At 30.6% G+C, this 10,387-nt stretch overlaps 1 protein-coding gene across 1 annotated transcript; it reads right to left on the reverse strand.

The window, feature by feature from the left end:
- Window positions 1-8,873: 8,873 nt before the first annotated feature.
- Window positions 8,874-10,001, reverse strand: LOC107630297 (zinc finger A20 and AN1 domain-containing stress-associated protein 1). Its single transcript, XM_021121311.2, has one exon. It carries the CDS (start codon window positions 9,599-9,601, stop codon window positions 9,098-9,100), a length of 504 nt encoding a protein of 167 aa, XP_020976970.1. The 5' UTR covers window positions 9,602-10,001; the 3' UTR covers window positions 8,874-9,097.
- Window positions 10,002-10,387: the final 386 nt, after the last annotated feature.

Consider the following 10,387-nt stretch of genomic DNA (forward strand, 5'->3'; position numbering starts at 1 on the left):
GTCATTGTTACAGATGCTTTCACTATCATAAATGAATGGCAATCTTTCCTAGATAAGATCACAAGAACATCCTTCTATACTTGGAGAGAAATAGTGTGTTCGAAGAATGATGTTGCACATGTTATGAGACTAAACCGCAACTTGAAAGGATTTTACAGGACTACTACAAGTGTTAGGCCGAATTAACTTTAGGAATTAGGATTAGGAAAGACATAGTGTTATATTTGACGCAATGAAGTATAAAAGAGTAGGCTTCATAATTATAGAACTTTATCACACAGTAAAAGAATAAAAAGAAATCCTTAAGACAAATGTAATTGTCCAAATTCTATGCTCATTATCAAGTCTAATAAAAGAATTTAAAAACAATCTAGTATATTATTTTTTGGACAATCTACGCAAATAAAACAATTGGAATGAAAGTTTACGCAAATACAACTTTACAAATTATCAGATGTAATTGCAACATTTCAATTTGTATGTAATCCACTGTACCATGTCGCGAATTTCATTAACACGTAAACCGCTATACCCTACCACTATATCCTGTAGCGGAAAGATAAATGTATAGGATATGGAATGGCTCATTATATAAACCGCTATACTGTATAGCGGTTTCTTCACAATGTGGCTGCTTGAAAAATGCATATGTGTGTGTGTTTGGCAAATGCGTGGGAGGTGATTCCACCTCTGAACGTATGTTCACATGAAGCTAAAATTTGTTACTTCTGTGTTTATGTTCATGGTGGCTGGTTACAGTTGGGAAATTCGATGAGAAATTTAGTTCATATAATATATGTTGTTAGTTTTTTGAAATTTTTATTCTTTCTTATCTGAATGGTTTTTTTTTTTCTATTCTTTGATGTACTCTATTTTTATTTTATATAGAAAAATTTATTTTTTATTCGACTTTTTAGAATTTGTAATTATAATTATTATATAATAAAAAAATAGTATTATACAAAAATGATAAAAAAAAATACAAAAAATACTAGACATAAAGAACCATAAATGATAAAAAAAAGTTAATATGAACAACGAAATAATAAAAATTGCAAAAAATAATAATATACATAAAAAATCAGAAATGAAATAATATAAAAATTATTTATCATATAAATAAAATAAATACAATAAAAGATAAAAATATGAAAGAGAGTACTATAAATTTTATAATGTCAAACAAAAAGAAAATATTCTATAATTTTTTTAGTACTATTAGTACTCTATAATTTAATATTATTTTAAACTATAAATTTTTATTATTTATGATTCTATTATTACTCATAATTAGTTTTTTATTTATTTTATACTTTTTGATAGGATGATAATTCATATTATGCAAAATTTTGATAATAAACATATTATATAATAATTACAATAACAAATTTTACAAACCTGAATAAAAAATAATTTTTTTATACAAAACGAAATAGAGTACATCAAAGAATAGAAAAAAAATTCATATAGATAAGAAAGAATAAAAATTCCATAAAACCAACCACATATATTATATGAACTAAAAGAATATAAAAATTAAAATATGAAAGAGAGTACTAAAAATAATAAAAAAAATCAAAATATTCATCTTGTTAGTGATTGAAACAAATTTAAAAGATTTTAATGAAAAAAAAATTAGAACGAGAAAAATTTTTTCATCTAATTTCCTAACAGTAATCAACCACCATAAACATGAATCTACTATTTTAGTTTCACGTAAACATGCGTTCAGAAGTGGAATCACTTCTCTTTTCTCCAACGCGTATTACATATAAATTGAAATATTACAATTGCGTTTGGTAATTTGTAAAGTTGTATTTGAATAAGTTTTTTTTTTAATTATTTTATTTGTGTAAATTGCCCTCATTTTTTGGCAAGTTACTAATTATCCACATCTCACTGCTTATATAAAAAAGAGTGAATATTTAACATTTAACAATCAATATCCCTAGTATATGACAATGCTACCCTTTTTACTTTGATAGGCTGAAGGGTAACAACTAACAATTACATGAGGACATTGATATTGGGTAACTTGATTTGATAAAATAATTTACAAGCTCTAATCACTTAATAAAATATGCAGCAAGTACAAATCATAAATGAAAGTTGCCAATTGTTAGATTGTCCATCACATATTTAAAAATACTACTTAATAATAACGGTAGAAGAAGTCATTGGAGATTTGGAAGACTTATGATCAAGACAAATGACAATAAAATTGTTAGCTGGGTAACCGATAAGGAAAATACATCTTGAAAATAGAATATTGAAAGAAATATGGTGAAGAATCTACTATTAGGAACCGATCCTCTGAAAGGGCAGATAACATCAACGGAAGAGTTTTGTTATGGTAGAGGTGGAGAGAAATTGCAAAGGAAAAGAAATTCCAAAAATATAATGTAATGCTAGCAATAGGTGATATTTTACTGTTATCGGCTGAGCTTTTAATTTTCATTTATGTCCATGGCAATGCCAAAGGTAGAAATGGTGTTAATTACCTCTACTTCTCTTTTCTGTGATGTTAGGCGGCTTACTTTGTGCATCGGTGAGGAGTGCTTTCATTGTAGCTTATGTTACGCTTTTTAATTTTCTCCTGCTTGTAGGTTTCATAAGCCAAACATTTTCCCTTTTCTTTTTGGGTAGTTGAGTACTGCTTCTTAGGGGTGACAATGAGTAATAAAGAATAAGATTTAGATTTAACTCTAATCCTATTCGCAGATTGATATTTTATCAAGGAAAAACTACCAAAAGTACCCATGAAGTTTACGAACGCTGACAAAAGTACCCATACACTAAGGAAATTAACGCTGTACCCATGAAAGATGAGTTCCGTATGACAAAAGTATCCAAATCTTAATTTTTTGTTGATTTTTTAATAAAATTCCTAAACTACCCTACGCTCAACCTCCACTCACTTTTTCAACCTTTCATAACTCAATTCGCACCAACTGTTGCCATGGAGTCCAAAACTACTCCTACAACAAACCAGACCGAAATCAATGGTAGTGGTGGTGGTAGAGGATCGGACCTCAATCGATTCACTCATAAGTTTATAATCCATACCCAAACCAAATTAATCAAACACCAAAAAATACTCAAAACATAAAAATTTTCAAATCTATTCATCCAATTTCAATTCACTTTAGCAAAACTAGAAATAGAAAAAGTCATCAACCATAAAAAATCAACAAATCCATTCATCCAATTTGAAATTTATTTCAGCAAAAATCAAAAGTAGAAGTAGCCATCAACTGGATCTTCTGTAAATCAATCTCAGCCTTCATAAAAAATAGAAGCAGATTTAAAAAAAATAGAACAGTATCATTTTAGTAGTAACTAAATTAATTTCTGAAAAGAAGAAAAATAAAATAAAATGTTTTAAAAAAAAGAAATACATTTTTCTTCGCCGGCCGACTGTAATATCGTCAATGGCAGAACCTCCATCCACAGTGCCACCTCCCTTTCTTCTCTGATTTCTCTTTACCGAACCCGCTTTCTGCATGCAAAAGTACCACGACTCCTCTCTCTTCTCAGGTGTGCAACGACAGTGTTCTCCTCGGCTGCAACAGACGCGCCACGACAGCATTCTTCTCAGGTTGGGTCACAGGTGTGCGATGAAGGTGTTGTAGTCACCTTAATAGTGAGAGTGAGAAGCAGTGAGAGGGGAAGAGATTGGCGGTAATGGAGTAGGTGGGTGGTGGCCGACAATGAGGAGGTAGGAGGAGAGTTTTTGTGACTCTGTGAGGGTTTTTGAGGGATAAGTGAGGAGAGAGGAAGAAGAGAAAAGAGGGAGTCACGGTTAGAATGGGGTTAAGGTGGGGTAGTTTAGGAATTTTATTAAAAAATCAACAAAAAATTAAGATTTGGATACTTTTGTCATACAGAACCCATCTTTCATGGGTACATCGTTAATTTCCTTAGTTTATGGGTACTTTTGTCAGCATTCGTAAACTTCATGGATACTTTTGGTAGTTTTTCCTTTTATTAAACTTCAATCTTATTTTATCGGTATGTTTATAACATACCAATCATAATCCCATTCACTTTCAATCTACAAATATTCAACCCTATCCGTAAGTCATTAAAAAAATATAATATTTAATTATCTGATAAAATTTTGAATTGTAATTTAATATTTATATATTATTATATATATTTGATTTTTATATAAATAAAAATATTAAATTTTTAATTAAAAATTTTAATTTAATAATTAAAAAATTTTTGTATAAATAAAAGGTTCTTATAGAATTGCTTCTGTCACCTTGTAATTATCGAACAAAAAAAAGTTACTATTTACTTAGCCACGAATGAATTATACTACGATGGACTTGTGTTATTCACTCATGGAGCTTAATTTACAAAAAAAAAAAAAAAAAAAAAAAAAAAAAAACATCATCCTCAAAACACATAACCGAACCAAAATATTGATTATTTTAGAATAACATAATCATGCATGCTTCTACTAAGAGCAATAATTAAAATTTTAGAGAAACCAAAAGAGTAGATGGATTAAAAGAACATAAAACAAAGACCCAATGAAACCTTCAATAATTCATAATAAGATGGTATATGATAATCACAAGATCAAACATATCAAGAAATAAAACTTCAATAAAACTGAAACACTAAAGCAAAATAAAGAAGAAGGGATGGATCACGTTTCGGACGGCGTTGGGATCGACTTTTCGGGTTTTTATACTGGCAAAGATGTTGGTAGTGATTATTCAAATTTTATTTTAAAAAATACAAAATCAATCATTATTAACTGTAATTGTTTTGACTGATTAGGAATTGTTTATTTATACTTTTCCAAAAGAAAAATAAATAAAACTCTCAAGCAAACATGATGATATGATAAGAGTTGGAATTTTTTCTCGAATAAAATGAAAAAAAAAAAACTTTATTTTTATGAAAAATATTATTCTAGAATTAAATCTCGGAATCCAACTTTTTATTGAGTGAGGACAAGTTTGCCGTATCCCCGTAAATTTTATAAAATTCATAAAATTCGTCGTAGCTCCAATGATCTTCAAATTCTTAAATTTTGCAACCGCTTCTGTACTTCTAATTTAGAACAAATATATACTATGATAAAAATTTTTAATTTTGAAAATTTTTAGTTTAATTTGAGTGAGAAGGAAAGTTGAGAAGTTGGATATTAGACAACAAGTATGATTTTTTTAACATCGTCTGTGGCAATCACAATCATTATCATTATTTACAGGGATATATAGGAGTATAGAAGAATACATAGAAAAAAGTTGTATTTAAAAATGACATTTTTTAAAATCTCATGAGAATGACTAACTTTATGAATTTTATAAAGTTCGTCGGACTACGACGAACTTGTCCCCATAAAAAAAAGTTGGATTTCAAAAATTGAAGTTTTAATAATTTTTATTGAAATTTTTTTTTATTTTATAAAACTGAAACACTAAAGGAAAACAAAAAATTGGAGATAATACTTAATTTAGTCCTTAAACTTATATGTGAGTTTAATTTAGTTTTTGAAATTTTAATTACCTCTATTTAGTCCTCAAACTTTGTGAATATGACTCATATTAGTTCCTAAACTAATTTTCGACTCATAAATTTTAACGGAACGCTGACGTGAATAGCCGAATGCTATATTGGCCTCTATAAAACGATGTCGTTTTTATTTTGGCATTCAAATAGCTGAAAAACAACATCATAAGTTGTGTTTATTGAAACTTTTTCTCCCAAAACAAGTGATTTGACATTTTTTTTAGACTATTTAAGCGCCAAAATCCAAAACAGCATCATTTTACAAGTTCCAATGTAACATCTAACTATCCATGTCTGGACTCCATTGATATTTGTATGCCAGAAATTGTCCAAAGACTGATGTGAGTCACAATTGCTAAGTTTAGAGACTAAATACAAACAATTAAAATTCAAAGACTAAATTAAAACTTACGTGCAAGTTTAGGATCCAAATTGAGTATTAACCTCAAAGGAATACCTTACATTAACACTAACCATTAATAAAGTGTAATCAAAAGAAAAGAACTCCGCTAGGTAACCAACACCCATCCAGCCAACAATAATGAACTATTCGAAAAAAAAGTCCACGATACATCCCAAAACCTATCTCATTATAATAATAATTTCACCTTTTATATTCACACAACATTCAAAAATCAACTGCACGCCTATTCACCTTCCTCTCCCAATCACTGTCAAGCTGCCGCCGACTTTCATCGCCGTTGCGCCACCGTTGCCATCTGAGCCAGCGACGTCCCACGGCAAACAGGACGTGAGTCCCTGCCCCCTCGCATGCTCCGTTCCACGCGTCTTCCCAACGTCGTGTCGACTAGCTGCATGCGTACTCGCCAATGTCGCACTGACCAACCCATTGTCGCCTCGACCCAGTTCCACGCATCGCCGCTGCCGGTGCCTCGATGCGAGTTCAGCGTTGATCGTCCTCCCTGCCATGCGTCTTCAATGGCCAAGCCCGATCCAGTCCGTAACTGCGCCGCCACCTTCCCCACCATGAGTCCCTCCTGAACTGTCACTTTATGAGCACCGTCTTTGTTTTGGTTGGATATTTATGGAAGTATCTTTATTTTAGGTGGATGTGTCTTTGAGTTATATGGATGTGTCTTTATTTTAGATGGTGCTTAGGGTCGGGATATGGGTGGAGGTGTGTGTAGTTTTGATGGAAGTGTTGTTCGCAGCTATTCAACAGTCCAAGAAGGGAGTGGGTTGCATTTTCGTACAGATGTGTCTTTATTTTGGTAGATGTGTCTTTGTGTTATATGGATGCATCTTTATTTTGAGTGGTGCTTAGAGCGGAGATACGAGTGGAAGTGTGTGTGATCTTGACGGAAGCATTGTTCGCAACTATCCAGCAGTCCAAAGAAGGGATGGATCGCGTTTCAGACGGGGCAAAGATACCGGTGGTGATTATTCAAATTTTATTTTTAAAAGATACAAAATCAATAATTATTAACTATTGTTGTTTAAAGTTGACTAGTTAGAAGTTATTTATCTATATTTTTCTAAAAAATAAATAAATAAAACTCTCAAGCAAAACATGATATGACAAAAGTCTATAATTTTTTTCGGAATAAAATGAAAAATAACCCTTTATTTTCACGAAACAAATTATTCTAAGATTATATCCCGAAATCTAACTTTTTTTTGTAAAAGCAAGTTTACCGTACGAGACAAACTTTACAAAATTCACAAAATTCATCGTAGCTCCGGCGAACTTTAAATTTCTAAATTTTGCAACCGCTTCTGTGTTTTTAATTTGGAAAAAAAAATATACTATGATCAAAATTTTTAGAGTAAAGTATCGTTTTTATCCTCAACGTTTGGGGTAAGTCCTAAAGTTGTCCCTAATATTTCAATCGTCCTATTTAAGTCTCTAACGTTTCAAAATTGACTCAATGTTGTCCTGCCGTTAGGGATTCGTTAACAGAATTAGTGGCGGGACAAAATTAGGACGATTTTGAAAAGTTAGGGACTTAAATAGGACAAAAAGGTTGGGGACAAAAACAATACATATAAATAAATTTTTAATTTTATCTTTTAATAATATCAATTTTTTACTGTACATAGTATTCAATTATTTTTTAATATCATCTAAATAAATTACAGTTAATCACATTAGTTTTATTCTAAATAAATTATTTTTTTATAAGTTTACTCTTAAAGTAATGTAATTTTTTTATAAATAAATAATTTTTACACTTTCAAATAATATAATTTTATTTTTATTACTTAATCGCATTACTTATAATTTTTTTTATAATTTTACTCTTTCACTTTAAATAAATTAATTTTTTTTATACTTTTACACTTTCATTCTAAATAATATAATTTTACTTTTATTACTTAATCACATTATTTATATATTTTTTTTAATTTTACACTTTCATTCTAATCACATTATTTATTTAGAATGAAAGTAATATGATTAGGTATAATTTATTTAGATGTTATTAAAAAATAATTGAATATTATGTATAGTAAAAAATTAATATTATTAAAAAATAAAATTAAAATTTATTTCTATATATCGTTTTTGTCCCCAATGTTTTTGTCCTATTTAAGTCTTTAACGTTTTAAAATCGTCTCAATTTTGACCCACCGTCAATTCTATTAACGGATCCCTAACGACAGGATAACATTAAGTCAATTTTAAAACGTTAAAGACTTATATAGAATGATTGAAATGTTAAGAACAATTTTTAGACTTAGCCCAAATATTGGGAAAAATGATACTTTATTCAAATTTTTTATTTTAAAAAATTTTAATTTTATTTAATTTAAATTAAAAAAAGTTAAAAAATTAGATATTAAACAGACAACAAACACCACTTTTTCAACATGGCGCACGATAATTACATTCATTATCATCGTTTAAAGGAGTATACAGCCATATATAAGAATACGTAAAAGTAAACTGTATTTAAAAATGACTTTTTAAGAATAACAGGAAGAACGACAACTTTATGAATTTAAAAAGTTCGGTGAAATCCGACGAACTTGTTCCCATGAAAATTTTAAGGAAAAGTCGGGCCAATAATTTTATTAAATTCTGGTCAGTATGTAAATAATTTTATTAAATTCTGGTCAGTATGTTAGAGAAGAGTGAGTCATTGAATGAAATCTCACATTAATCTTATACTATTAAAAATCTCATTAATGACTATTTGATGGCTATAAATCCAAAAAATTGCTGCTCCATAACATTCCTCAAAATTTAATATTTTTTTGTAAACTAATATTTTTTTTATTTTATAATTAAAAAAATCCACAAGAGTAGAGAGGATAACCACCTTGAAAACCAAACGACGATGACTTTTGAAATTGAACAGATGCATCAAATTCAACAATTCACGTCAAATTCATCAATTCATTCATACGTTCTTAAATCAATTCATCCTACCTAAAGTAAAAAAAAAAAAATCAATTCACCCTAAACCCTAACCCAGCCCAACCGAAACTGCCTAAATCTAATTCCTAAATAGAGCTATCAATCTAACACCCTAAAATTCTCAACTGGTCTAAAACAAAGAGAATTGATCAACCCATCATAATACAAATCCAATTAAGAAACCTAAAACTTATCGAGCTTATCTGCTTTCACAACAGGATTAGCCTTGGAAATCGCGTCACGTCCAACGCCCTTGAAATCAAACGGACAATCGTGCCTCTCTGGATAACGGTGAACGCCGCAGAACGTCGCTCCACACTTGCAAACGAAACCCGTCAGCCCAACCTTCTTGTTGCAACCACGGCACCGGTTCGAGGCCTTCACGGGACCGGAAGGCGCTGCTGCGGCAGCGGAGGAAGAAGGAGGCTCCGCCGTAACAACGACAGAGGCGTCGGTGGTGTCCGAAGAAGGAGAGGACCGGGAAGCAACGCCGCCATGGAGAAGGGTTTTCTCAACGACGACTTTGGCTGAAGCGGCACGCTGTTCTTCAAGAAAAAGATCTCTGAAGCACTTGGAGCAGAGGTCTCTGTTGCCGGCGGTGCCGAAGAAGCCGCAACCGTTGGTGCATGGTCTTGGCTCCGAAGGTTGGTAGCTTGTGCTGTTGTCGTTGTTATGCTCAGAAGCCATTCGATGAAATGCTTCAGTGACCCAAAAAGCGAAAACGGTGGTTGTTTATGTTTCACTTGTTTGTGTTTTGTGTTAGGGTTTCAGAGAAAAAGAGAGAGATATTTGAAGAGTGGGAATTACGTGACGGTGGTGCTAAGTTTGCTAGCTTTATAATGGCGTATCGGAAGAATCTACCCCAGATTTTCGTGTGGAATTGAGATAAAAATGTTGCTGATTTGCTCCCTACTCTGCTTTCCTTTTTTATCTTTTAAATGTTTTAATTTATATTTTAATTTTTTGTTAATAGGGAAAGATTTTAATGCCGGGTTCGGTATTCTACAAAGAGATTACTATTGTGTCGTCCATTAAGTCGGTTGTGCTAGGAACATTTTATTCGTTAAATTTTGAAATCTTTAATGTGCACGAATAATTATCTTACAGATGCATTAGGATCACTTCCGTGAACTTTTAGTGGTAAGACTTTATTGAAGATTTTATTTTAATTTATTGTACTATGAATAATACTTTCATTTATAATATCTAATCCAATAAACAATTACGGATTTTCTTTGTAACCAATCACAATTATATATTAAAGAATAAATTTAACTACATAATCATTCATAATTTTCGTAAGTGCATCAAAATAAAATCGTATACTATTATAATTATGAATGTATCTTTACTCAACTACTTGTTAATCATGTGTTGATATATAGATAAAAATATTTTTTAAAGATATTAATTTCATACAAAAATATTTTGGAATCAAACTATATTTATATATACAACTTTAACAATGAGTTT

This window comes from Arachis ipaensis, chromosome B1, assembly GCF_059453495.1.
Source record: "Arachis ipaensis isolate K30076 ecotype BB chromosome B1, ASM5945349v1, whole genome shotgun sequence".
NCBI lineage: Eukaryota > Viridiplantae > Streptophyta > Magnoliopsida > Fabales > Fabaceae > Arachis > Arachis ipaensis.

Coding starts and splice junctions, on each gene's coding strand:
- LOC107630297 (XM_021121311.2), bottom strand. CDS start 9,601: ATGGCTTCTGAGCATAACAACGACAACAGCACAAGCTACCAACCTTCG.